We start from the raw sequence: 27,879 nt of genomic DNA on the forward strand, positions 1-27,879 counted from the left end.
GGGCCTGCGAGCGGCGCGCGTGCGCTCAAAGGGAGGCGGTGGCGCCGGCCAAGACCAAGGGCCAGACGGTGGCCGAGAGGGCACGGGGAGGCTGACGGAGGCCGACAGGTCGGGCATGGAGCACCTGGAGCGCTGCGCGTGGGCCCTCAGGGGGACGCTGGTGCGGGCAGCCGTACGGCGCTACCTGCCCTGGGCCCTGGTGGCCTCCATGCTGGCGGGCTCCCTCCTCAAGGAGCTTTCCCCTCTGCCCGAGAGCTATCTCAGCAACAAGCGCAACGTCTTCAACGTGTGAGTGCGCCCCGGGTCCTCTCCTGTCCCTGCCGTAGCTGTCGCCTTGCCCAGAGAGCCGGGGGTTAGCTGCCCTGATGGACGAGTCATTGGAAGGGGAGATCCTTCTCCCCTTCGTGATAGCAGCGTCTGCACGCGTGTCGCGATGGAGGGACCCCGGAATAGCTAGTGTCACTAGCAAGTCGCGTTTGCACACCCAAACCAGACAGTCTGAGCTTGACTGGGCAGGGTGGTGTGTGTGTCTGTGTGTGTGTAGGGGTGGGGGGTGGGACGGGGGGTGAACCGGCCTGTGTCGCTGCTCCCCCTGCCTCCCTTTGTGGGGTTAGGAGTTGACCCCTGCCCTGGGGGAGATGCCACCTCCCTCCTGCCTGCCAATGTCAGACCCTGCGCCTCCGCCCTAAATCTGATACCCCCCAGCTGCTGACAGAATCCCATCACACCTGGGTGGGGCAAGCAGACCTGCCTTCTTTCGCCAGCACCCCCCGCCCCCCACCTTTGAGAGCCTGTCCTAGCCCATGCCAACCCCCGTTCCAAGACAGTCGCCCCGGAGTGGAACCCTCCAGTCCGTGACCTTACCCCTGGATCTGCTTGGATTTTCTCAGTAACTCAAAGTTCATGGCAGTGGCCTAGGAACACCATCCCAGCCGGGCCCTTTGAGACTTCTCCTTAAGTCCACCCACCCCCTCCTTTTTTTTTTTTTTTTTTATTTTTAAATCTCTTGGATTTTAAGTTTATCGACGCAAACACCGTTGCAATAGTAAAGGGAAACTCTGAAAGATAAAACTCCTCCCCTGACGTGAGCTTCGACTCTCCTTGGGAGGTGCAGTGTCTGCAGCATCTCCCAAAAGTCAGTCCAACTTTGGTTATCTACTTAAAACCCTGGTTTCTCTCTCCAGCAGTTTCATCAAATACCTGACAGGTCTTGGCTGTGGCCAGATCCTTGCATATCAGCCCCAGGGAAGATTTTAGCGACAGGCCCTTGGGTAGTGTCTGAAGAACCTTTGGAACCCAGGAAGAGTCCTTCTGTCCTTTGTGCACCTTCCTTCTTCACCCACCCGTGGAGGCTGGGCTGAGAATAGGTTATGAGAGTGGTCATGGCCCCAAGCCTCTTGCATGTGTGTTTACCGCACCTGGTCCCCAGCTCAGCCACCTTTGATGAGGGCAGGGGAGGCAGACAAGACAGCTGCTGCTTGATCTGGCCTGGGTGAGCTGGGAGCCGAAGAGCCTGGCAGACAAGTCCCTGTCTTTTGCGAGTTGCCGTGGATTCTGGTGTTTTGCTCCACACCTCTATGCTAGTTAATTATTGAAAGGGAACTAGTGAATCATTGGCTCTGGATTTAAAAATCGTTGGGTCCCCTCAGTTCTATTTAACAGTTGAGGAAACGGAGGCCTGGAGGTGTGGTAATACGTCGGAGTCAGGATTTGAACCTGGGTCTTCTGTCGTGAAGTCATGCTCTGTCTGATCATTTCTACCACGTAGGAAAAAGCCTTGGTGTAGAAAAAGCATGGGCTTTGGGGCTGGCCAAACCTTGGTTTAACCTGGGCTTGCTGGTCATGTGAGTGTGATCCTGGCAAGTTACTGAACTATTCTTTACCTAGAATATGGGGCTAGTGACACCTTCCCCCCGAGGTAACTGTGAGTATTCTATGGGAAAGTGGATGTATGTGAAAGCTCTGTAATTACTTTCCTCAGCAAATAGCGTAGTGCTTAAGATCACAGAACCTGGGTTTAAATCCCGGCTCCACCACTGATGACCTCTGCTTTGGGCACGATGCTTCTCTGTGCCTCTGTTTTCTTCTCTGTAAAATAGGGATGATAGCAGTACCTACCTCCTAGAGTTGTGTAAGGATTCAATAGTTAATACACTTAAAGTACTTAGTGAGTGAAGTTGTGGTCTATAGCTTTTATCACCTATTTCTCCTTTTTCCCTCCCTCGAGAGTCCAGAGTCCTGAGTGGTGACATTGTTCCCTCTCTGCCATGTCGCCGTCTTCACTTCCACTTTCTTCCTCTGCCAGGTATTTTGTCAAAATGGCCTGGGCCTGGACCTTCTGTCTCCTCCTGCCTTTCATCACCCTCACCAACTACCACCTGATGGGCAAGGCCGGCCTGGTCCTGCGGCGGCTGAGCACACTGCTTGTGGGCACGGCCATCTGGTACGTGGGCACAGCCGTCTTCGCCAACATTGAGCACTACACAGGCAGCTGCTACCAGTCGCCAGCCCTGGAGGGGGTGAGAAAGGAGCACCAGAGTAAGCAGCAGTGCCACGGGGAAGGAGGCTTTTGGCATGGCTTTGACATCTCAGGCCACTCCTTCCTGCTCACCTTCTGTGTCCTTATGATTGTGGAGGAGATGGCTGTGCTGCACGAGCTGAGGACGGACCGAAGCCACTGGCTTCACGCAGCCATCACCACCCTGGGGGTCGCCCTGGGCCTCCTGACCTTCATCTGGGTGTGGATGTTTCTGTGCACGGCCGTTTACTTTCACAACTTGTCCCAGAAAGTGTTTGGCACCCTGTTCGGTCTGCTGGGCTGGTACGGGACGTATGGGTGTTGGTATCTGAAATCCTTCTCTCCAGGACTTCCTCCCCAGAGCTCTAGTTTGAATCTGAAGCAAGACGGTTACAAGAAATAAAAGAGAAGCAAAAGGGCTGACAGCAGGACAGTGGCTAATAGATTTTCCACTTATCTTTCTTAGTTATCGACTAAATTGTTGATCCCGCTTCCTGGAGGAAGCTTACCAGGCAGTGTGTGGGGTGGGGGTGGGGTGGAGTCTGGGGGGCGAGCAAGGTCAGGCCCCAGACTGTCCCTGGTGGCATCGCCCTGTGTCACAAGCACCGCCACTCCCAGTCAGGCACTTTGCGTTCCTGGCAAGACTTGACCTTAATCTGGAACATCCCTTTTGGCCGAAGAGGGCCAAGCTCTGGCTCAGCGAGAGGGCGGGATCGGGAAAGCCTCTGTTGTGTGGCTGAAGTGGGGCCGGGGCCTCAGGACTCTCTTCTGCTGCCATCAGGTGCTCCCTGATTCTTCCTTGTCTTCTGTGTCAATAGCTATTGCTGTTATTTAACAGTAGCTCCCTCTGGTCAGTTTTGCAGAAGCATTTATTTCCAGCAGGGTTCTTTATGAAACAACCAACTGCCTGAAAGACACATTCTGGTTGTAGTACTTATTTCGTCCGCGGAATGTCAGATATTGCAAGTGGCTCGTGATTAGCTACCAAAACAGTTAACCTGGAGTGCCTCTGCGACAGAGTATTGGATGATTTTTAGGTAATGAACATTGATACTTTTCTGTCCATGTTGTCTATTATATATTGGTTTTCGGAGCAATAAGGTTACTTCCCCCCCCTCTATTGTGAGTGAATGCTTTATAGTTTTTGATAACAATCATGGCGTTTGTTCTTTGTTGACAGAACTCCAGAAAATGACTCACGACTCTGCACTTTGGCACACGTGTAGATTGCTTTGAGGGTTTTTTAGAACACTCTTGGCCTACGGTATTGAATTCAAGCACACGGGACTCTTTTCTCTGTTAAGAATAAAACCGGAGAGCAGACGTTTTCATAACCTGTTGAATTTTAAGCTGAGTCAGGGTAATTTTGCAAAATGCATATTGGCACTGAACCTCCCCTGACCACCTGTCAGTGGTGTAGACTGAGTGGTGCTTCAGAGTTGTGTGGTAATAAGCCTTGTGTTCATCGCTGTGGCCCAAGGCACTTTTACCCTTTTGGACAAGGTTATGCTAAGTCAGAAGTGGACGAAAATATCTTCCCTTGCTTCTGATGGCAAGAAACCAACCTGTCTGCAAAAATGTCCCTGATAAATGGCGGCTTGACTTTGGCCCACCCTCCTCTTACTTGGACCACCACCCAAACCAGACCAAACGGGCCTGTCCATCTGCCCTTGAACTCAACCTTTTATTTCCCCTTGCAGGACTTCTCAATTTCCAGCCTTGTCCTTGTGTGGCCCTCACCTTGGGAGTGCTGGGAGTGGTGAGATGCCCTGTCCCTTCTGCCCCACCAAGGCACAGTTACCGCTCTGTGATGAGATACCCCTTCCCTCTCTCAGGGTGTCTCTTAAGCCTTTCGAACCAAGCGCCTTGCGTTTTGGATAATCATCCTGGAAGCTTCTTTGACGCCCCTCCCGCCCTAGTCAAGCCTGGTAATAGCATTAACTGATAAGCACTGCACTCGCCTGGCTTAACTCAAGCTTAGGTTGGTAGGAGTCTGAGGTCTGGAAAATCTTCAGTGTAAAATGTATTGCGTATAAATATGTACTTAAAATATGTAGTTCGTATCTCATCTGGCCACAGGTTAACCTGTATCGATCAAAATGTGGGGTGTGATACATTGTACCCAAAGGTGGCAGAAACACCTGACAGTGAGATTTCGAAGGTGTCACCGTGGTGCTTTGGGAGCGTTGGCAAGCTATGATGGGCCCCGGGAGAATTGTTTTGCCCCCTGGAGCTTACATCTGAAAACAGGGGTGGTGGAAGTGGGGCCGGGGTAGGTGGCAGGGGCTTGCTGAAGGGATTGACATCTCTCCTACGTTTCACGTTCAGCACCAAAAGGCAACAGGCACAAGGTGACGCCAGAAGTTCACTTGTCTCACTTAAATGTCCAGACGTTTCTCTCCTGCAGGTCTGACTCAGGCTCAGCCTTACTCTGACTCTGCGGAAAGCGTCCATTACCGAATCTTGTATATCGAGGAGTCTTCTGCCACTTCCTGTTCGGTCTTAGCACCTTTGCCTGTCTCTAGGGAACATGCTCTCAATCCCTGTGTGACACAGCGTGGCAAGGCTGAAAGTTTAGGCAAATGTGAGGTGTGGGTCCAAATCGTGTCTGACCCTGGTCAAGCCTCAATTTCCCCATCTGTAAAATGGAGGTGGTACTGTCAGGATGAAGGGAATATGTATGTGAAATGCCCAGCACACGTGCATAGCAGGTGATAACCCCCCTGCCTCCTCTTTCTTGATTAAGCCTTTAGAACTTTATGGCTCCTCTGGAGAAGGCAGGGAAACTAATATGTTCTTTGGAGTGCCATTTGGAGTCTGGGTGTCCTGTTGAAGTAGCCTTGTATTGTCTTTTGAAAAGCGTCTGTTCCCCAGGTGCTGAACAAGAGGGTTTTGAGGGCATCGGTGATCACAGAATACCACCGTGCTTGGTTGTCTCTCCGTGTTGAGGTTCGTTCACCGGCGCCTCATTTTCCACGTGCATCTGTCGTCGTCTGAGTACCAGATTGTATTTAGAGAATGGCTCTCACCACTGTTATGTACACATACAGATCGTGTGTGTAAACAGGCAAATTAAACTAGAGATAATGAAATCCCACATTCCTGCATTTCGTGTGTTCTTTTCCAAAACCCTCAATTCCAGAACCAGGACAGCTCAGCCCATTTTATGAAAGGAGAGTAATTCTTACTGGAGCTACTCGCTGTGTATAGGGGAATTTCAAGGCTGTAGTCACTCTTATTTTTTTTCTCCTCAATCCTGTGACCTAAGGATATGTTGTCATGTATTTCTCAGCCTGATTTACTCCTTCCCTTTGTGCCACATCTGTGTCTCAGAGTCCTGAGGCCTGGATCAGCCGGATTTGGGAGCAGTTTTCTTGGCAGTAAGAGGAAGGTTACACAAGAGCAGTTACAAAGTTCACTCAAATGAGGTCATCTGTGAAAAAGCCCTGGAGGCCTATACGCGTGTGAGGACTTCTCGTACCTTTTAGCTCCCTCTCCCGTCAGGTCAGCCTGACCTGCTTGGCCCCTCCACGTAGTATCTGTCAAAAGCCCAATGCCTCCAGGATTTGAAGCTCCTCCTTTGGCAGAACTTCCCTGTTCAGATTCCGTTGGCAGCACCAAACCCTTCTTGAGTTTATCCTGTGAGCCAGGAGCTAGGACAGGATAATGAACTCCCTCCCTCCTGGAGCTTGTGGTCCAAAATCTATCCCTTCAGAGCTTAAGGTGTGAGTGGGGTTGCAAAGTTTGATTTTGCTACCTCTGTGCGTTTTTTTTTTTTTTTTTTTTTTTTTGCGGTACGTGGGCCTCTCACTGTTGTGGCCTCTCCCGTTGCGGAGCACAGGCTCCGGATGCGCAGGCCCAGTGGCCATGGCTCACGGGCCCAGCCGCTCCGCGGCACGTGGAATCTTCCCGGACCAGGGCACGAACCCATGTACCCTGCATTGGCAGGCAGACTCTCAACCACTGCGCCACCAGGGAAGCCCACCTCTGTGTGTTTGAGGAATTTTCACTCCTGGAGAAGATGCATAAGGAGTCAACAACCACCATAGAGTGTTCCGAGTGCTGGCCAAGGTCAGGGCCTGGGAACACAGAGCAGGGGACAACCAGGTGCCCTGGGGAATCACGGGATATTTTCACAGCACATAGTTCTTTTGGGTCTTGAAGGATGAGAAGGAGTTCAAGCAGTTAGGCAGAGAACAGACTCCAAGGACGCGAGAACAGCATGCACAAAGGCATGGAGATGAGCTGCCATGATTTTCATCCAGAGATCCCTTCTCAAGAAACCTAACTTTCCCCTCATGTTCAAGAGCAACAGAGATTGAAGAAAGGCAGACTGAAAGGACTGTCAGTGGAGGTCCTGGATGCGCCCTGCTATGTTATAAGGAGCACTCAGCTAGAAGTGTGAACGCCCGGCTTTGAGCTGGCTTCCACCACTGCTTTTTCTGCTCTTCTGTGTGACCTTGGCCGAGTCACTCAACATCTCTGGGTCTCAACTTCCTTATCTGATAAATGACGGGCACAGACTGGTTAACCTCATCAACTCTTCTGCTCTATTCTATTTCTTTGCTCCGCTTGATGAAAAGTTCTTCCCAAGCTGGTTATGACTTTTATTTAAGGAAACAACGTGAAAAGAAGCTCGCACTCAGCTGAGGTGGCAGCTGGCTTCCCGGTGAGTGACCGGGGAGCTGATCTCTGGGCGCACTTTATCATACCCCTGCTTTTCTCTGCATCGACAGCCTAATGCAGTGTAGACCTGATTGCTTGGCTTCCTAGGGACTTCCTGGACATGGGGAGCTGGACCTAGCTCCCAGAGGGATGAACCGCAGAAGGCTTTTTAAAAAGGTCTCCAATTTCGATATCAAGGAGAGGGTAGATTCTGTTAAGGGAAACTCCGTGCAGTATAGTCACCTTCAGAAATTGTCCCAGAAATCCCTAATACAGTCTCTGGGGTGTTTTAAAATTGAACACACACAGCGTAGAAAACAGGTCCTCCCATACCTTAGGGAGAGGGGAGATGGTAAATTGGGCCCACGTGATTAGATGGTAACCTTGTCGTATCCAGACTTAAAATGTGCAGACCCGGGAGCTCCCTGGTGGCCTGTGGTTAGGATTACAGGCTTTCACTTCCCTGGCCCGGGTTTAGTCCCTAGTCAGGGAACTGAGATCCCACAAGCCGTGTGGCCCAGCCAAAAACAAAAACAAACCAAAAAAATGTGCAGACCTAACAATCTCAGTCTAGGGACTTAGGCTATGGGAATGTTCATAGAGGTGGGCAAAGATAAACACAAAGATTTCATTGCAGCTATTTGTGATAGTGCAAAGTTGTCAAGATTTATCTAACTGTTGCCAATTGGTTAAATAATTATGGTAACCATATCAGGAATATAATGCAGTCACTACGAAGAATAAATGGTGTTATATTTAGCACGGAATCTGGTGGCAGAAAGACTCTGCGTTCGTGCTGACTAGAACTTACAGCTGTGTGCCCTCGGTCAGGTCAGAATCTCTGAGCCTCTTTGTGAAGGGTAAGGTGGGGATAATGCCTCACCTCACTCAACATCCATTGCCCCGCTAGGTGAGGGGCACTATGCTGGACACGGTGTTAATTCAGAGACACGGTTCTGCCCTCAGTCTAGCCAGGCACAGGCAATGAAATGAGCACATCCACACAGGGTGCTAAGCGTCAAAAGCAGAGTGTTCCCCTACGCTACCCCAACATTGTCCCAGCTCAGGCAGAGATGATTTACATAATACACTCAGAAAAGCAAAGGACGGAGGAGATTATTCTGCCTCTGCCATACACACTGGCTGTGTGACCTTGGACAAGTCCCTCAGTTTCTTCATCTGTAAAATGGGGATAATAGAAGTACCTACCTTGTAGAGTTGTTGTGAGGATTAAATGAATTGATACTTGTAAAGGGCTTACTTAGGACAGGACCTAGTCTATGGGAGGCACTATATAAAAGTCTTTCAAGTGCACAATAAGCCCCTAATGTGCCATCAATACTATAACTACTTTAAAAGCAGGAAAAAGAGGGACTTCCCTGGCGGTCCAGTGGTTAAGACTCCACGCTTCCACTGCAGGGGGCACGGGTTCAATCCCTGGTTGGGGAACTAAGATCCCGTGTGCCACATGGTGTGGCAAAAAAAAAAAAAAAATTCAGGAAAAAGAAACCCCATACGTGTCAGTGTTTTGATTTTGATTGACTCAGAGATAGTTAAAACATACAGTCGAATGTGGAAGGCCATGTCCCAGGACCTCTAGAATGAATGGAGTCTCCGAGACTATAGTCTGGTTTCAGGGCTAACTAGGAGGTGGGGGAGAGTGAGAGAAGTGTTTTCCAGGAGAGCTGAGGGGAAAGGACATCCGTGTACCTGTGGGGTCCTTTGCGCCAAGGTAAAGTAGGTGTTTGAGGTGCTGTCCACTTGCAGGTAAGCTAAGGGCTGCAGCTCTGCAGATATGGGCTGGCCTCAGCTGGTGAGCTCTGCTTCAGGCAGTGGACCAGCTGGCCTTGGTTCGAGGCCACAAGCTGGGCTCAAGTCTGTTCTGCTTTCAGTCTAAGGTCCAGATGAAAAGGGCAGCAACTACCTGGGGCCTGCTCTTCTCGTGATGAACACTGAGGCACCCACATGGTACGTTTAAAGCCTCTACTCCCATCACATCCTTCCACTAACAGTCCACTGGCCCAAGATGGTCACATGGACAGTACCCTGATGGGGCAGGGAATAAACTCCACCCACGGTGGGAGGTGCTGCAAAGTCACATGGCAAGGGTTGTGGATGTATAACCCTATTAGGGAATCCAAAAATCCAATCTACCACTTGTACCTTGGGTGCTCACTCTCTGAGCCTCTGTTTCCTCATCAGTGAGACATAAAAAGCTATGCTTTGCAGACTTAGACATAATTTATGTGAATTTCCTAGTACCTGGTTAGTACTCAAAGGATGGCAGCTATTATTATTATTAGCTCCATTTAGAGATGAGAAAACTAAGGGTTTTAGGCAATGTGGGCCCGGGTTGCTAGGGAAGGACCAAACAGGTCTTTGGAGATAACGTTGGAATGGCCCGGGCAGATGATTCTGTGACTTTGGCAGTGAGCAGCCAATGAGCTGAAGGAGATATGACCTTCAGCAGCCCTTACCGTCCTCCCCAACAGGCATCCTTCTGTGAATGTTGGATAGACCTTCTCAGCATTGTAAACACTGGGGGCGCCCATTACCGCAGTCCTGGCGGTGGTGGTGTCTGTCTTCCCAACTAGACTGAACTCAGCCCCACACCCTGTCCATCTCTGCAACCCTCCATGGCACCTGGTAGAAGGCTCAGCAGCTGATGGATTCTGAGTGAACGTACGCATGTTGACTCTTTTCCACACCCGAGCTGCTCTCCATGACATTCCGAGACAGAAAGGGACCAGGGAAAGGACACTTAGCTCTAGCTCACTTGTTGTGCGATCCTGACCAAACCAGACACATGCCCATCCCAGGCCTCAGTTTCTGCACGTGTGGAACTGGCAGGTGGGGCCTGTGGAGTCTTTGAGTCTATGGTTCTCTCCAGCAGTCTGCCTGGGCCTCTTCCCATTCAGTGCTTCCTTATGTCAGAGGCTGCTGGCTGTCCACCAGGATCTGTTCTCTCCTTCCTTAGCAATAGGCTGCCCAATCACAGACTACATTTCCCAGCCTCCTTTGCAGCTGGGTGAAGCCTGGTAATTAAATTCTCACCCATGGACCGTGTGTGGAAGTCGCATGACCCTCTTCAACAGCTGGGCCTTAAAGTACTGGACATGTGCTCTAACATCCTGTCTATCCTTTCCTATTGGATAAAACCTGGCCGTGGGAATTCCCTGGCAGTCCAGTGGTTAGGACTCAGAGCTTCATTGCCTTGGGCCTGGGTTTGATCCCTGGTTGGGGAACTAAGATTCCTCAAGCCATGCGGTGCAGCCAAAAAACAAACAAAAGACCTGGCCTCCCCAGATCCAGCCTTGGGCCCCCCAAGCAGCCATCAGTCATCTCTTCCTTCTCACCAGAAGTGAAATGGTCAAAACATTGGTGAGAGTCACGAGAGTCAGACTCACTGAGTCTCAACGTCGTACCTCCACCCCTCTGGCCCCAAACTCTGGAAACGAGAACTAGATGGACAGCACAGGTTTAGAAATGAAAAGCAGCTGCTCCTCCTTGATGCTTTTTATTGGGGGCTTTCAGTGTTTTCTAAGCATGAGCAGCAGTGACACCCAGACCCTCTCCCAACATGCAAAAGGCACAGGGAAGTGAGACGCCGCAAGGACGGGCAGCGTGGACGCAGAAACCCCCCTGCATGGCATGGTAGGGCGTGGGGGGAGCCCCGAGAGTGAAGGGGAAGGCAGACGTTAACAGAGATGGCTTTGGCAGAGGCTGGAGGAGGGACCTCCACCTCCAGACCCACCCCTGCGCTCCGGCCAGGGCTGAACTTCCGAGAGAAGATCAATGTGCCTTTTCCTGAAAGTCCACCTCACATGGTGGGAAGACTCAGCTCCGGGTGGGAAGAGGAGGATGGACACTGCCTTCAGGGACTTCCAGTAAAGTGCCCGACCGAGCACACTGGCCAAATCAAGAGGGGGATGGGAGGGTGTGCTCATGGCGTCGGCCCCAGACATGGCCTGTGGCTGGAAGTCACTGCCTTGGCCCAGCCAGTGCTGTCTCAGTTCACTTCCAGGAGGAGAATGAAGCCCCTTCCAGTCTTCAGGGGCCTCCCGTGGGGTCTCCAGGTCTCCAGCCCCACCTGGAGGTAGCGCTTAGAAGAGTCAAGTCTTGATGTTGGCTTTGTCCTGTGGAAGAGTTCCCTGGGCAAGAGGGAAGGGGAGGCGAGGGGTCAGGCCGTCCGAGCCCCCAGCACCTCCCAGAATCTGGGCCCTGGTGAATGAAATGACCTGGGACTCACCTTGGATCCTAACCAGTCCCCACAGTTCCATCTTGAGACCTTGAATCGAAAAAAAAAAGGCATTCGTGTTTTTGTTTGTTTCTCTCTCTTTCTCTCTCTCTCCCACTCACTCTTTCTCTCCTTCAGTAGAACCGTGGCCTCAACTCACGGCAGTGGCAACATCTACTCCTAAACTATGGAATGTTTTCAGACTGACGATAGAATTGCTCCAAACAAGGGGTGGGAGGGGCTGTCCAAGTGTGCATGAGACGGTGCGTTACTGAGAGCTCACTGGGAATCACACAGGACAGAGACACCAACAGTCAGACACCAAGCCCGGGGCCTGGCTTTAGATGTATTTTTTCTTGAGGTACCAGTAGGCAAAGTAGCCCATCCCACCCAGGGAGCCCATGAGGAAGGATGCCCCAAAGAAAGATGGGGGTTTCCGCTTGACCAGCCGGAACGCGTTGGGGATGACTGCTGACAGCAGAGTGGTGTGGATGTCGCCCAGAACTTTCCGGAAGGCAAAGCGTTTCTGGACCCTCTCAAAGAAGGATTGCAGGTTGGGCCGGCTGCCATCTTCCCAGTATTTCTTGGACAGTCCCAGGAATTTGAGGCGGTGCAGGGTAGCTCCCAGGAGGACATCAGCAAGGGTGAAAGCACAGCCGCAGAGCCACAGCTCACATTTCTGCCCTAGAATGGAAGTGACAGGAGATGGGGGAGGGGAGGGTCAGCTCTTCTTCCGCCATACACGCCCTCCTCTCTCAGTGACGCCTCTGGCTTCTGTCTGCCTGCCGTAGTGTTCCCCCAAGGTCACCCACTCCTGCACTTCTTTCATGATTTTTGCCAGATGCATATACTACCTCTATTATTTGTTTTCTTTAAATCAACTGACTTATTAAATGCAAATATATGTATTTAAACTCCGGACTCATATATCCCACTGCCCATTTTCCAGCTCTCCTTGCGAGTCCACTGTGCATCTTAAACGCGACATGTCCAAAACTGATCGTCACCCCCAAACCCACCACATTCATCCCCATGTCAGTAACAGCACCTCCATCCTTCCAGCCACTCAGGCCAAAAGCCACGCAGGCCATGTTGAATTCTTTCTTCTCTTTCTTTCACACCCCACATATACTTTGTCAGCAGTTCCCATCAGCTTTATTTTCAAAATACATCCGAAGTTAGATGTTACCTCCGATGTGACCATCCTGGTCCTAACGACAATTATTGTTTGCCTTTGACTCCCTAGAGTCTATTCTCAGCACAGCAGAGAGAGGAATCCTGTTAAATCTTAAGTCAGGTCATGTCCTTCTCTCTGATCAAAGCCCTTTAGTGACCCCCTGTCGTAGTCAAAGCTGAAGCCCTTCTAATGGTCTAAAGGTCCTACGTGATCTGGCCCCCAGGTACCTTTCAGACCTAGGAGTCTACTTTTTCCCCCTTGACTCACTCTTTTTTTTTTTTCGGCTGTGCTCCATGTCTTGCGGGATCTTAGTTCCCCAACCAGGGATTGAACCCAGGGCCACAGCAGTGAAAGCGCTGAGTCCTAACCACTGGACCGCCAGGGAAGTCCCCCGCCTTGACTCACCCTTCTTCAACCACACTGGCCTCCTTGCAGTTCCTCATTCCAGGCACGTTCCCACCCCAGGGCCTTTGCACTTGCTGTTTGCTCTGCCTGGAACACTCTTCCCCCACAGAGCTACAGGCCTTACTCCTCCACCTCTTTCAGGTCTTGGCTCAGTGCCATCTTCTCGGGGGGCTTCACTGACCACCCAGTTAAAATTGAAACCCCAATCCCAGCAGTCACTGTCCTCCTCCCCTGCTCTGTTTTCTTCCATACAACTTTTCCCCAGTGTTCCACCATATACTGTACATGCTCATTTTGTTTATTGGCTGCCACCCTCTACCAGAATGGAAGCTCCATGAGGGCAGGAATTTGGGTCTGTCTTGTTCACAGCTGTATCCCCTGCACCTAGAACAGTGCCTGGCTCACTAAATCTTTACTTAATGAGTGATGAATGAGAAAAGAAACTATCACTAAGAGTATCATTTGCCATAACCTATGTGCAATGATAAAAGTACATTTAACAAAAGACAAAACAAACGCTATTAAATTCCATCTGGATACTACTGCCTGCCCAAAATCCCCGAGCCCAAGACTTATTTATTTGTTTGAAGAAAAGGGCAGGTATTAATACATAACCCCTTTATGGGAATTAAATACTAGCATCATACTAACACTCTTTAATACAATCAAAAGAATTAAAAGGAGAATAATTCTCATCGTGTGGTTTTATGTTAGTTATCGCCATGGTCACGGGACACCTAAAATTAGCCTGTGTACTTAGGAAACACTAGACTTGAAATTCTGGAGCCCCTTTGGTCTCCTTCATCACTGCTTTGCTCAACAACCTGAAATTCTCCCCAGTGACTACACATTAATGTCCAGATTCCTCTGCATGGCTTTTAAGCCCTTTCAGTAGTTGGATGAGCTCCAATGTATTGGGTTGGCCAAAAAGTTCGTTTGCTTTTTTCTAGAACATCTTACGAAAAACCCAAATGAACTTTTTGGCCAACCCAGTACCTCTCTGATCTTCACTTCTCACAAATTGCCCACTTGCCCATTGTTCCCTCAAGCAAGCCACGCCCATTTTGGCCTCTGGGCCGTTGCCCCTGCTGCACCCCATGCCTGGAATGCTCTCCCCTTCCTCTCCACTTCCGGTGAGGTCTGCTTTCTTGGGAAGCTTGCTTCTGCCCTTTTGTAGAGGTGTTCCTTTCAGCTCAGAAATTCCATGAGTCTAATACCCTTCACCCTCACAGCCTGAGCCTCCCCCTTTCACTCTGTGTCCTCATGTTCATTCATTCATCCAACAAATGTTTATCTGGTAGTATGTGCTGGGCATGAAGACATGACAAGACACAAATGTCTTCCCTCCAGAGGCTCACGGCCTCAGGGGAGGAGGAGCTAAAGTGTAATGAAGGCTCTGATCAGAAGTTTGTTCTTGAATATGGAATCTTCCAGATGCCTGTTAGACTTCTGAGGGGAGATGATGTGTCTGCAGTTAGAGGTACAGGTGCACAGCATCATCAAGGGCGTGAGTGGAGACAGAGCTGAGAACAGAACCAAGGACTGAGCTTCGGGGCCTCAAGATTTAGATATTGGGCAACAAGAAGCAACCAGCGAAGGAGTGTGCGAAGGAGTAGCCGGTGAGGTGGGAGACGACCCAGGTGAGTGTGGTGTCCCAGAAGCCAAGATAAGAAAGTGTTCCAAGGACAGAGCGCTCAGCTGGCTTCAGACGCTGCCGGGAAGTCACAGAAAAGGAACTGAGAATTGGCGATTGCATTTGGCGACTGGTGACCTTGACAAGAAGAGTGGGAGTAGATGCTGACGCTGAAAGCCTGGTTGGGAGGGAGTCCAAGAAAGAAAGGGAGGAGAGGAATCAGAGACGGTGAGCAAAGATCACCCTTTCAAGGAGCTTTGCTGTCATGGGAAGGATATGCCGATAATGTGAGACGGGTCAAGAGTGTTTTGGGGGACTTCCCTGGTGGTGCAGTGGTTAAGAATCTGCCTGCCAATGCAGGGGACACGAGTTCAAGCCCTGGTCCAGGAAGATCCCACATGCTGTGGAGCAGCTAAGCCCGTGCACCACAACTACTGAGCCTGCACTCTAGAGCCCAGGAGCCACAACTACTGAGCCCGCGCGCCTAGAGCCCGTGCTCTGCAACAAGAGAAGCCACCGCAATGAGAAGCCCGCGCACCGCAACGAAGAGTAGCCCCCACTTGCCACAACTAGAGAAAGCCTGTGCGCAGCAACGAAGACCCAACACAGCCAAAAATGAAAAGATAAATAAATTATTTTTTAAAAAGAGTGCCTTTGTAAGTTGGGAAGAAAAAAACAGCACGTTGATGGGAATGATCGAGCCGAGAGGAGGTGATGCTACAGGACAGAGTGGAGAGAATCACTGATGTGGTGTCCTTGAAGGGATGAGCGTGGATGGCATCAAGTACACAAGGGAAGGGACTAGGTTTAGCTAGTTCAAGAACAGTTTATCCTTGGTAACAAGAGGGAGTACAGGGCACCGTCTCTCAACAAATCTAAGCTGCTGTCAAATGTAAGACATCTACCTGAGAGAGTACTTCATCATACATATGTATGTATCTCCACTGACACGTAGGCCTCTTTCAATGGGTACATTTTTATTTGGGTCTGTGTGTGGACCTATGTGTCTGCATCCTGCATGGTGTGTATGTTTACCCATGTGAATGCCTGCTCAAATCCATGAAGCTGGTTGTGTATTAGCATGTAGACAGCTGCACACATGGGCATCTGTGTCCATGCAGTGGGGGGATTACCACATGCATAAGTGAAGGGTATGCCCACATGCACTTGGTGGTTGCCTGCAGACAGATGTTCATGAGTGTGTAAGCGTGCATCGCTATTTAAGTATGTCCATTCCTGTGTTTCTGTTTGTAGGCAAATACTGCTAGCCATGACTGCATAATGTCCACGGGCGCGGGTAGCTATCTATCTGGCATGTCAACAGAAGGTCTTCGGTTTCCCCCGCTCCTGCAGCTGTGGGTTCCCTTTGCCAAGTCGCAGCCCTGGATGAACCCTGTCTTGTGCCTTCTCCAAGTCTGCCAGCTGAGTGTGCTGGAGACAGGTACCCTTACCAGTTACACTTTAAATCCTGACCACAAAGCCCGGGAGGGCCGGCAGCCCTGCCCAGGTCCTGTAGCAGTCCTGTAGCAGCTCTGGGGGATGCTCGCTTCACCGCCCCCTGCAGAGAGACGCACATCTTTCATCTTCTCTCCTCACACCCGGTGGTTTTCTCTGTTGATGACGTCACCTCATGCTTCATTCAGAAAACAGGAACCTTCAGACATGAAAGCCCTTACCCCCCACCATGAAACCCACAATGCCAGGCCCCTGCATTTACCACCTGCTGACACAAGGGAGGGTGTGAGCCACCTTCGCTCAAGGTCAGGCCCTCCGTGGTCCTCTGCACCCACCCAACGCTGCACATGCTCCCTTTCCCTTTCTAGAGCCACTCTCCTCCCCTCCCCACACTGCTCTGCGGCCCCCAGGAGGCCAACTTGACGGATACACTGATGGGACTCCGTGCCCTCTGGCTCCAGGGGTGTTTGGCCAGTGGGGAGCAGAGGTGGGAGATAGGATGGTGGGCGAGGGTGAGGTCAGAGTCTTACTTCCCTCAGTTTTTTCTCTGCAGGCTGCCACAGGCTGGCTGTGTTGGTTTGCTTATTTGTTTGTTTTTGGCCACACCAGGCAGCAGGCAGGATCTTAGTTCCCCGACCAGGGATCGAACCCAGAAAGTCACAGCTCCTGTCAGGTGGCCCTCTTTGTTCTGGTTCCTGAAACTGCCCCCATCGCTCACAACCCGAGGTCCAGGTACTGCACTTTTCCTTGTGGTTTCCCTGTGTCCCGCCCACACATCTGTAAACAGTCCCTTTATGAAGGCCTCTTTGATTTACTCAATTTGAGGGTGCCCTGTGTGTCCCCTGGGGACCCTGCCTGAAGCACACCCTCTCAATCCTCATTGGTCCTGCATCACTGATTTCTCCTTTCCACCGAGGCATTTCTATCGGCCTGAAAACACGCAGTTGTATCTCCTATCTTGAAAACATTCCTCCCTTTGCCCCACAGCCTTCTTCAGGCACCACCCCATTTCTCTATTCCCTCTACAGTGAAACTTCTCAAAAGGGTTGTCTACACTAGCCATCTTCACGCCTCACCTCCCATTCACTCTTCAGCCATTGCCCTGACATTCCAGTGAAACTGCTCGTGGCAAGGTCACCACCAACAGCCATGGGACAAAACCCAAGGGACGCTTTCCTATCCTTGGTTTATTCAGCCTCTCAGCTGCATTTGACACTGTTCTCCCTCCTTAAAACACAATCCTTTCTGGGTTCTATGACACAAGAGTCCTCACGCCTCACTGGCCACTGTGTCTCATCAGCTTTGCCAGCTCGTCTGTCTTTACCCTTCTCTCAATGAGGGGGAGCCTCAGGGCAGATGTGGTAGTTTTAAAATACGAAACAGTGCTTGTCTTTCTCTGTGGAATCTAAAAAATAATATAAACACATGTATATGCAAAACAGAAACAGAGTCACAGATATAGAAAATAAACTAGTGAATATTACTCAGCCACTAAAAAGAATGAAATAATGCTATTTGCAGCAACATGGATGGACCTGGAGATTATCATACTAAGTGAAGTGAGTCAGAGAGAGAAAGACAAATATCATATGATATCGCTTATATGCGGAATCTAAAAAAAAAATGATACAAATGAACTTATTTACAAAACAGAAACAGACTCACAGACTTAGAGACGGGGGAAGCGTTGCGGGGAGGGATAGATTGGGTGTTTGGGATTGATATGTATACACTGCTATATTTAAAATAAAATGCCTTTCCATAAAAAAAAAGAGAGAGAGAGAGAGAGGGAGAGAAAATAAACTAGTGGTTACCAAAGGGGAGAAGGAAGGGGGAGGGGCAAATTAGGGGTATGGGATTAAGAGATACAAACTACTATGTGTAACATAGATAAGCAACAAGGATACACTGTATAGCACAGGGAATTATGGCCATTATCTTGTAATGACTTTTGATGGAGTACAATCTGTAAAAATACTGAATTACTATGCTGTACACTCGAAACTAATATAATGTTGTAGGGAATTGCCTGGCAGTCCAGTGGTTAGGACTCCACACTTTCACTGCCCAGGGCCCAGTTCAACCTCTGGTGGGGGAAATAAGATCCCGCAAGCCGTGCAGCACAGCCATAAATAAATAAATAAATAAATATAAAGTTGTAAATCAACTATACTTCAATTAAAAAAAAAGAAAAAAATACGCTCACAGATTACTTGATACTTATCTCTTTGGTGGAGCCCAATTTTTCTCCCCTTGAATATGGGCTGTATTTAATGCCTTGCTTCAGATGAATAGAATGTGGCAGAAGTGACAGAATGACTTCCAAGGGTAGGTCATAAAAGATCATGTGGCTTCCGCTGCTTCTGTCTCTCTGGGATCACTTGCTCAGGGGAAAGCCGGCTGCCGTGTTGTGAAGAAACTCAAGCAGCCCTAATAAGATGCCCATGTAGTGAGAAGCTGAGGTCTCCGGCCAACAGCTGTGGGGAACTGACACCTCTAGTGAAGACCCACGTGAATGAGCCATCGTGGACCCTTCAGCTCAGGGTGTTGCAGCCCCAGCCAACGGCTTGACTTAGAGACGGGGGAAGAGTTGGGGGGAGGGATAGATGCATCATGCATCTATCCCTGCATCATGCAACCCTGAATTAGAAACACTCAGCCGAGCTGCTCCAGAATTTCTGATTCACAGAAAATGTGTGACATGACAAATGCTTTTTTTTTCCTTTTTTTTAAAACTATGGCCCTCAGCTCAAATCTAGCCTGCTGCCTGTTTTTATTTATTTATTTATTTATTTATTTATTTATTTATTTTTGGCTGTGTTGGGTCTTTGTTGCTGCACACGGGCTTTCTCTAGTTGCGGCGAGTGGGGGCTACTCTTCGTTGCAGTGCACGGGCTTCTCATTGCGGTGGCTTCTCTTTTTGTGGAGCATGGGCTCCAGGCTCACGGGCTTCAGTAGTTGTGGCACGGGCTCAGTAGTTGTGGCTCGCAGGCTCTAGAGCGCAGGCTCAGTAGTCGCGGCGCACGGGCTTAGTTGCTCTGCAGCATGTGGGATCTTCCCGGAGCAGGGCTCGAACCCGTGTCACCTGCATTGGCAGGTGGATTCTTAACCACTGTGCCACCAGGGAAGCCCGACAAATGCTTTTTGTTTGTTTGTTTAAGCCGCTGAGTTTGGGAGCAGTTTGTTATGAGCAATAAATAACGAATAAGCAGGTCTTGATTCCTCTTTCTGTCTCTCTCCACTGCCCTCTAGGTGACATCATCCAATTCTACGGCTTTAATCACCGTGTATACGCTGAAGTCTTGCAAATCTCCACCTCCAAATTCTGACCTCTCCTTTGAAAGTCAGACTAGAATACCTAATGGCTTATGTGACATCCCCTCTTGGGGGTGACACTTACGTGCGGAATCTAAAAAAAACCTGAACTCTTGGGTCCCCCTTGCCCATATCAGGAAATGGTACCACTCAGTAGCTCAGACCAAAACCTCATGAGTCATCTTTGATTCCTTTATCCCCTCTTACTCCACTCCCTCCAATACCCTCGACCTTTCAGCAAGTTCCTGCCCATTTTATCTCCAAAATACCTCTCAAGCCTTTCATGCCTCCCCATCTCCACTGCCACCACCTCAGTCCAAGCCACCACCATCTCATCTGGGCTTCTGTCTCCCTTGAAATCCATTTTCACAGCAACCAGAGTACTTTTGTAAAATCAGAACACCTCACCCCTGAGTAGATTGCAAAAATGGCTGCAAATTCCTCCCATTCCTGCACGCTTGCCCCTTTGCAAAGGCTGTGCTGCTTCTGCCATCAAGAGGCAGAGTCCAACCCTCTACCCTTTTAATCCTGGCTCTGCCATGTCACTTGCTTTAGCCAATGGGGCTTTCGTAAATGTGACACAAGTAGAGGCTTAAAACATATTTGCACCTTGGGGCTTTGCTCTCTTGCTGCTCTCAGTATCCCTGTGACCACCATCATATGAAGAGCCTGGCTTAACCTGCTGGATGATGGGCAACATGTGGTCCAGCTACTTCCATTGGCCCCTGAACACTCTTCTGTAATGGCCCCTCTCCAGCACCCTCTCTGATAGAAATGAGAAAGTTCCTTCTTGAGGTGTGCATTGTTTTTACTCATTTAGCCGTACTCTGCCTTTTTCTAGAAAGGATTTATGGCGGCTGGCTTCAGCATGCATGACACTGTTCCTGTTTAGGACCTTAGGTATCTGTGTGTGCCATTTGCTTGAGGCCTCAGCTGTGAAATGCTGGAAGAACATTGGACCCATTGAGAGGGAACCTGTTCTTACCCTAACTATGCCATTTAAGAGCTGTGTGACCTTGAGCGAGTCACTTTATCTCTCTGAGCCTTAGTTTTCTCACCTGGAGAATGCACGTGCCTTTACCTGTCATATGTAATTAACTAGTATGTTCCAGGCACTGTGCTGAGTGTTTTTCATTTTTTAAAGAGTTCAACAAGATGGAGTTTAGGTTTTAAATTCTACTATTACCATCCTGTTTCACAGATGTTGAAACTGAGGCTCCAATAAGGAAAGGAACTTGCCCAAGTCACATGGTATAGGCAGCAAAGCTAGGACCCTAACTCATATCTGTCTCACTCTAAACCCATCTTTTAGAACACTGTGCTCCACAGCCTTCCCACATACACAGACATCTCTGCGTGTGTGTGAAGCTATGAGTGTAGCAGTGCATGTTGAATGGGTTCCACAAATTTGCATTGTTGAGGAGACCAGACTAACAGGGTACCTAAAATAGAGCAAAATGGGAAGGTCTCGAATGAAATTTGAAGAAGGGTGCTGGCAAGGATGGTGTATAGATGCAAAAAGGAGCAGAGTGGTAAGGAGAGGGTACTCCAGGCTGGAAGAGCTGCAGGAGCTAAGGTGTGGTGGTGGAAATGTAGCTGGCATGCTCAGCGTCCAGAGAGAGGCACTTGAGAACAGAAAGAGTCAAGGTCAGAGAGTCCAGGTGAGCCTAGATGTCTGGCTCCTACAGCATGAAGGAGCCATAATACATCCTTCAGTCGGGGAAGGGGGAGATGGTGTAGTGGATAGTGATCGCCACCACCATTACCATCATCTTCTTCAATAGCCTTTATTAAATACTGTGTGCTAAGCGCTGATCTAAGTATTCTACATATATTATTTCATGCAGTGTCTCAACATCTCTCTGAGGTCGGTCTTATTATTATCTCCATCTTATGGATGGGGAACTGAGGTCTAGGGAGGTGAAGCACCTGGCCCAGGGTCATTCAACTAGCAAGTGGCCAAGCTAGGACTTAAACTTAGGTCTTTCTGACTCCATGGCCCATGATCCTAACCACCTGGATGGTCCTCTAAGATCTTTGGGGGGAAAGATGCTGGGACTGTCATGGACAGAGTGGGCTGGATGGGCTCCAGCACTCACCTACCCCAGAACTGGCACCCACCCTCGTTCTCAAGCTTCCTCTTCTCCAGCTCAGCCTCGATCTGGTCCAGCACCATGGCCAGCTCCCCCAGGATCTTCTTCAGGTAGCTCACATCATCGTGCTCCAGGATCTTGGCCTGGGGGCAGGACAGACAGGTGCTAGAGGAGCTGAGTTGGCCTCAATAGAGCAAGGATGACCAGGGATGGAAGACTCTTGGCCCAAATCCCCTTCTGCAAACCCAGTCTCCTTATATCCCCTTAAGTGTATAGGATACCCCCACTGTTACAAGGCATCCTCATCTGGTGTTCACAATAGTCCTGTGAGCTTGACTGTCCTGGCCAGATCCCTTTCATGGGGCTGGTACTCTCATACACCAGCTGCCATGAGAGTTGGTTGACAGTGGCTCACAGCTTCCCCTTCTCCAGAGAATTGTTCTCAGCCAATGAGGAGTTTCCTGGAAATACTTGGGAAATAAATAGGTCAATGATTGGCTGATATAAGGGTATAAAAGTCTGTCCCTTTGTCTCAAGGTGGATCGACTTTGTGGCACCATTTATCCTCCAGAGCTCCCTGTGGGATCAGGTGAACTTAGCCCCTTCTTCGTCCTATCTCATCCTCACTGGGTTCTCCTTAGAGCGCTCCCTCAATACCTCGCTTACCCCAGAACCTCTGTCCAATGCTCTGCTCTTAGGGACACAACCTAAGACATTAGGAAAGTGAGGCTCCAGGGCGACAGTGACTTGCTCAAGGTCAAAGGGCCAGTAAATGACAGAGGAGACAGGATTGGGAAAGCAAACCAGTGGTTTTCCCGTTTCATGTCATCAGCTGACTCTCTACTTAGAACCAGCTTCTTCCAATTCTTCTTTTCCATGGAAAAGATGGTGGGAAAGGGGAATGAGCAGGCCTGGGGTCACTCACCATGAGCTTCTTCTGTTTAGAAAGGTAGGGATCAGAGAGCTGGGGCTCCTCTTCATGGTCCAATTTCATGAAGTCCATGGTGGCGTTGGCTAAATGTCCTGGGGAGAGAATAGGAAAGGTCCCGTTCTTCTGATACCTGGTGCTCTTCCTTTCCCTTCCCCCCAACAACTTGGAATAGGTCCCATTCAAACAGTAGTCCAGGAAGTAACAATATCAACAGGCATAACTAGGAGACACTATGTCATTACAGGCTGGGACATAGGGATGGATGAGATGCCATCCTGCCCTAGACCATAAAAGAGATACCTACAACATAGCATGATCAATCTCTAATGAAGAGTGAAAGAATGCTGTGGGACCCAGAGGGCCACCTGCCTGGGGCACAAGGTGTCAAGAAACCTCACTGAGGAGGAGACTCTAGGGGATGAGTAGGAGTTTGCCGGAAATGAATATCACCCTAAATGTGGACAAGCTCATGCTTCAGTGAACGTCTCCCTCACCCCTTTCTGTAGTGAAGAAACGGATTCAGAGAGGCTAGTAAATTCCACACTAGTAAACGACAAGCAGATTTTGAATCAGGATCTGTCCGATTCTCAGTCTAGAGCTCACTCACTGTAATCCACAGGGAAAAACTTGTTTTAAAAAAACTATAAGAGAGCTTGGTGTCTTGAAACTTCCACTTCTGGTGAGGCAACTTCCCTGAAGATTCAGGGACATATTGATCACCTTTCCTGGGAAATTGGCCTTTTAAAGATGCTGAAAAGGCCTGGGTGATGAAATGTGGGTCAATGATGGAACTCAAGGCAGCACCTTGAGAATTATACTTAATGGGAGAGACAAAGTGTCCTATAATCTGACATTAAAAGTCTAGCTGTAAGCTGTGGGTTTTACAAGAGGAGGTGGAAGCATTAAGTGGGATAAGATCCTGAGGTCTGTTCCATGACTGGGGCAGGATTTCTCTGGAACTCTTAGCCAGTAAGTATGGGACATGGTGGGCCAGGTGTGTGGTGGGGCCCAAACCTGGCCTGCCCTCTCCCCTGGGTCCCAGCCCCACTTGGACATCTCTTGGACTGGGATGGGCATCTTCTCTGGCCCCACTGCCTCTATGTTCCCGTTATCACAACACTGATTGGTACTAGGTTAGAAAATTTTTAATCAATGTGGGTTGTTTGTTTTTTTGCCACACTGCGTGGCATGCGGAATCTAAGTTCTCTGACCAGGGATCAAACCCATGCCCCCTGCAATGGAAGCACGGTGTCTTAACGACTGGACCGCCAGGGAAGTCCCCAAATCAATTAGTTTTGAATAGATTATACATGCATGCTTGTTTAAAAATTCAAACAATATTAAGGAACGTACAGTGAAAAGTAAATCTCTCTCCTCTCAACCTGCAGTCCCTTAGTTCTGTTCTCCCAATCTTCTCATGTGTCCTTCCAGAAATACTCCTTGTGTTTGCAAGCACCTGTGTATCCATTCGATCCCCCTTTACATATATTAATGATAGTACACTAGATGCATTTTTTTGCCCTTCACTTTCTCCCTACTTACTAATATATCTTAGAGAGCATTCCACATGCCTGTTATTTTTTTTAACAGCTGCACAGTATTTCATTGTTTGTATGTACTAGAATTTATCTACCCAGTCCCCAAATCATGGTCAACTGGGTTATTTCCAGCCTCTTGCTATTACCCCTTATGCTGCAATGCATATCCTTGTACGTACTTCTTTGGTGCACACATGCAAGTGTCATTGCAGGACAGTCTCCAAAGTGTGGGCCTTTGAATATTCGATATAGAGGGCCAGACTGCCCTCCTGAGAGGTTGTTCAAATTTACTTAGTCCTGCATTGTAATCATCTGGTCATTTGTCTTTCTGCTTCCATGAAACTGTGACCCTGGGAGGGTAGAAGCTGTGACAGTCCCCTTCTGTCCCCAGCCCCCTGCCCAGGGCCTGGGTCATAGGAGACTTCATAAATGTTGTTAAATGTTGTTGACTCAGTGGGGACAGGACAATATAAATATGTCCTGAGTCCTGTTCAAGGGCACTCTAAAGAGACAAAATCGAGTGCCACAACCTGGCCCACCCTTGGACGTGAGCCTCATTCCTTTGAGAGACAGGAAGTGACCATTTACCGAGCACCTATTATCTACTTGGAATCATCATGCTTCATCTGTATATTGGACCCCATGGTGTCTGCATAGAACCTGGACCAAAGTCTGTAAACAGTTGTTGATGGATAATCTGATTTAATCCAACACTTATTTACTGAGTACTGAAAAAAATGAAAGGATAAAGTAGGCTGTGGGCACAATCAGGCTGGCAGTTAGGACAGTATATGCGGATGCTTGAATCAGAACTCAGAGACCCGGGGCCTGGCAACATCTGGGCAATCTTCCTTGGTGATGCCAGCCCTGATGTCACTCAGTACCCTGGGCTGCCAACCCCAGGTGTCTGGGGCTGAGATGCCTGTGGAGAGGTGTCCCAGCTCCCATGGACAGGCAAGCCTCTAGGGGGACAGATAGCCCTATGGCCTCTGTATGGGATGGCAGGACAAGAGGAGGGGGCAGGAGAAGGGAATGAGAGAGAGACTGCCAGAGAGGGAGAAAGACATATTCAGCTCGAAACAGGGTGAGTGAGACGGAGAGCCAGAGAGAGAGAGAGAGAGCCAGAGTGAGAGACAGAGACAGACACAGGGATGGAGAGAGAGGCAGAGGCAGAGGGATATCCATTGGGAAGAGGAGAGAAGGCGGAAGAGGAGAGATAAAGGGAAGAAAGTGAGTAAGAGATACAGGAGTGGGAGGAAGAGGGAGGAGGTGGGCGACGACCGGGTTACCCTGAGGGTTCTGCGCTCCGACCCCGACCCCGGGACTCACTGCGGATCTCGGCCGTGGCGTACTTGGGGATCATGGAGTCGGCGGTGAGTTCGGGGTGCAGGATGCAGCCGTGCGTGTAGGCGTCCATGGGCAGCGCGTCCAGCAGCTCACGGTACTGCAGCACCCGCGCGTGCTGGGGGCTGCCCGCCTCGGGCATCAGCGCCACCACGTGCTCTGCGGGGCATGGCCAGGGGCTGGGCGGCGGCACGCAGGGCCCTGTGTCGGGCCTCCCGCCCCCCTGATTCAGAGAGGCCAGCCTCTGGCATCCCATCCCCCAACCTCAGCATCCCGGAACCGCGACATGTCCAGAAGTTTGGGGCCCATCCCCTTTCCTTGACTCTTGAGAGAAAGTCCCCAGCAGGCTGACAGGGACCCTAGTGATCCTGCCCGCCTACCTCTCCTCACTGGAGCCCTGCCGAGCCGTCCCCTGAGGGGCAACTCCTCACCTGCCTGGGCTTGTTGCCAGGTGGGTCTCTAGGCCTAGTGTTGCCAGACTTGGAGAGAAGCTGGAAACCTGGATGTTTGAAATTGAACTCTCCTTGGTTTTTAAATGTTGGCAACTAATTCATATTCTTTTAAAACAGTGCATGTCCGGGCCCTGATCTCTCAGCTGCACCTGCAGCCTCTGCCATGGGCACTGAGCTTCTGGACTTGAGCGAGGCCAGAGGGAGGGAAGTAGGGACGGAGGACATAGGGTTCTGTGGGGTTCCGGGGTGCCGGGCCCTGCTCATGTCTGCAAAGTTCTCGGGTATCCGGGCCCATGTCTGTGGGGGTTCCGGAAGAGCCTGTGGCCCTGACTATGCATACAGGGTTTCAGGGGGCTGGGTCCTGGCTGAGCCCTGGCATCCCCGGGAGATCTGGATCCTGTCTGTGGGGACTTAGAAGGGGGTCTGGGTCCCGTTCACGCCTGATGGGCTCCAGAGTGTCTGTGGCCGAGCCTGTGACTCCAGAGTCCCCTGGCAAGGAGGCTATAGCCCCAGCCGCTCCAAGGGGGGTGTCTGGGCCACGCCCTTTCCCTCAGTACCGGGGAGGGGGGGGGGTCAGATCTGTGGGGTCCCCAGGGACCTGTGGCCATGCTCTGTGGTTCCTGGGCGGCATCTGAGCCCTGCCTGTAGCCCGTGGTTCCTTGTGGGGGAGCCCGGGCCCGCGGGGTTTGCCCAGGCTTCCCAAGGTGCTGGGGCGCTGTCAGGGCCCGCGCGGCCGCCGTACCTCCCGTGAACGTGCGCTCCACGTAGTCGATGATCTGGTCGTAGTCGCTGATGATGTTGTCGCGGTGGATGATGACGGGCACCTCCTCGCCCAGGTTGAGCCGCATGAACCAGGGCTCCTTGTGCTCGCTCTGCGGCAGGCTCACGTCCCGCTCCTCACACGCCAGGCCCTTCTCGGCGATCACCAGCCGCACCTGCAGGCGCCAGGGTCAGAGCGGGGAAGGCGGGCGGACACACAGGGACACTCGGCCCAGGGGGTGCGGGGCGTGCGGGGAGGGAGGTCCGAGGTCCCACACTGGAGGGGACCGTGTTGCTTCCAGCCCACTCCTGGGCCCCTGGGGTACGGGATGGGGGATACATCCCCGGGGTCTGGTGCTGGGAGGAACACAGCTCTGCCCTGGGGACAAGGGGCAGAGCTGCCTGGTGGTTACGGGGCTGGGTGTCACTGCTGGACGTACCTGGGATAGGATTTCTGGCTCTTCTGTGTGAGTTTGGGCGGATTCGTTACACTTTCTGGCCTTCATCGTTTTTTTATTTGCAGAATTGAAGTATTAATAGTAGCACCAACACAGTGTCTGGTATATAGCTAGTGCTTATTCATAATTCTCATTATCAGGATTGGACTCTCAGCCTGGCCTCCAAACGTGAATCTGGCCATGAAATTTGCAGAAATTCTTATCATCACCATGATCAGTAGCAAAATTTCTCAAATTATTTGAGAAACAAAGTGAAGTGAAAAATAATTTGCCAACATCAGCCTAGCCCTTTATTGTCCCCAGACACCTTCCCATCTGGTGGTTGGATGCTCACAATAGCCTTCCAGAGGAGGGCAGAGCAGAGACTATCTCCTGTTTTTGCTGATGAGAAAACAAAGTCCAGAGAGGGCGACTAACTGACCCAGAGCCACACAGCCAATTTAGCAGTAGATCTAAAAGAAGCAATGGTTCCTGACTCTCAGACCAGTGTTCTCTGCCCTGGGGGCTCCTTCCAGGGAGTCCTGGGCCTGGCCCCTCCTGAGTCTTTCCCTAATCTCCAGGGGGTCCCAGACAAACATATGACCTGGTAGATGCGAACAGAGAGCCTCCTGACAGTTCTGAGCTGGCAGGTGGTTAATGATCACCTAGCCCAACTATCCCCTGCCTGTGGACTGAGGCTCAGAAAGTAGGCTAGACTTGTCTAAGGTCCCCCAGCAAAAGGATGGCAAGCTCCACTCCTACATATTCCCCCCCTACTTCTAGCTCCAGCCCAGGAGAAAGAGAGGGCACCCCAGAGAGAGGCAAAGGTCTATTCCTGTTAAGCATCGATGACCCCTGTACATACCTAGGTGGCAGTTCCCATTCCCTTCCTGTCTGCCCTGGCATCCTCCTGGCAGGTT

At 50.5% G+C, this 27,879-nt stretch overlaps 3 protein-coding genes across 7 annotated transcripts in view; 2 read left to right on the top strand and 1 right to left on the bottom strand.

Annotated features, from left to right (window-relative positions):
* SERINC3 (serine incorporator 3) overlaps positions 1-27,879 on the top strand; it is a 379,749-nt gene that overhangs the window by 172,041 nt on the left and 179,829 nt on the right. The gene's annotated exons all lie outside the window — the stretch shown is intronic.
* On the top strand, positions 41-5,617 carry FITM2 (fat storage inducing transmembrane protein 2). The gene is made up of 2 exons (XM_004272877.3): positions 41-288; positions 2,306-5,617. Exons 1-2 carry the CDS (start codon positions 116-118, stop codon positions 2,919-2,921), a joined length of 789 nt encoding a protein of 262 aa, XP_004272925.1. The 5' UTR covers positions 41-115; the 3' UTR covers positions 2,922-5,617.
* Positions 11,481-27,879, bottom strand: part of GDAP1L1 (ganglioside induced differentiation associated protein 1 like 1) — a 32,374-nt gene continuing 15,975 nt past the window's right edge. For 3 of the 5 annotated variants that reach the window (XM_049698709.1, XM_049698710.1, XM_033433764.2), the window contains 5 exons: positions 26,506-26,698; positions 25,297-25,470; positions 22,424-22,521; positions 21,509-21,641; positions 11,481-12,104 (listed from right to left, as the gene is read on the bottom strand). In XM_049698709.1, the coding sequence (XP_049554666.1) occupies positions 11,761-12,104; positions 21,509-21,641; positions 22,424-22,521; positions 25,297-25,470; positions 26,506-26,698 (942 nt within the window). In that variant the 3' untranslated portion in view covers positions 11,481-11,760. Of the gene's footprint in view, positions 12,105-21,508; positions 21,642-22,423; positions 22,522-25,296; positions 25,471-26,505; positions 26,699-26,962; positions 27,155-27,879 lie in introns of all 5 variants that reach the window. The other 2 variants (XM_033433765.2, XM_004272873.4) reach the window with 2 other exon arrangements.

This window comes from Orcinus orca, chromosome 16 (genome assembly GCF_937001465.1).
Source record: "Orcinus orca chromosome 16, mOrcOrc1.1, whole genome shotgun sequence".
NCBI classification, from domain to species: domain Eukaryota; kingdom Metazoa; phylum Chordata; class Mammalia; order Artiodactyla; family Delphinidae; genus Orcinus; species Orcinus orca.

Excerpts from the sequence above, each read along its gene's own strand:
- FITM2 (XM_004272877.3), top strand. The coding sequence starts at position 116 with ATGGAGCACCTGGAGCGCTGCGCGTGGGCCCTCAGGGGGACGCTGGTG. Across the intron at positions 289-2,305 it reads AAGCGCAACGTCTTCAACGT|GTATTTTGTCAAAATGGCCT; the intron begins GTGAGTGCGCCC and ends TTCCTCTGCCAG.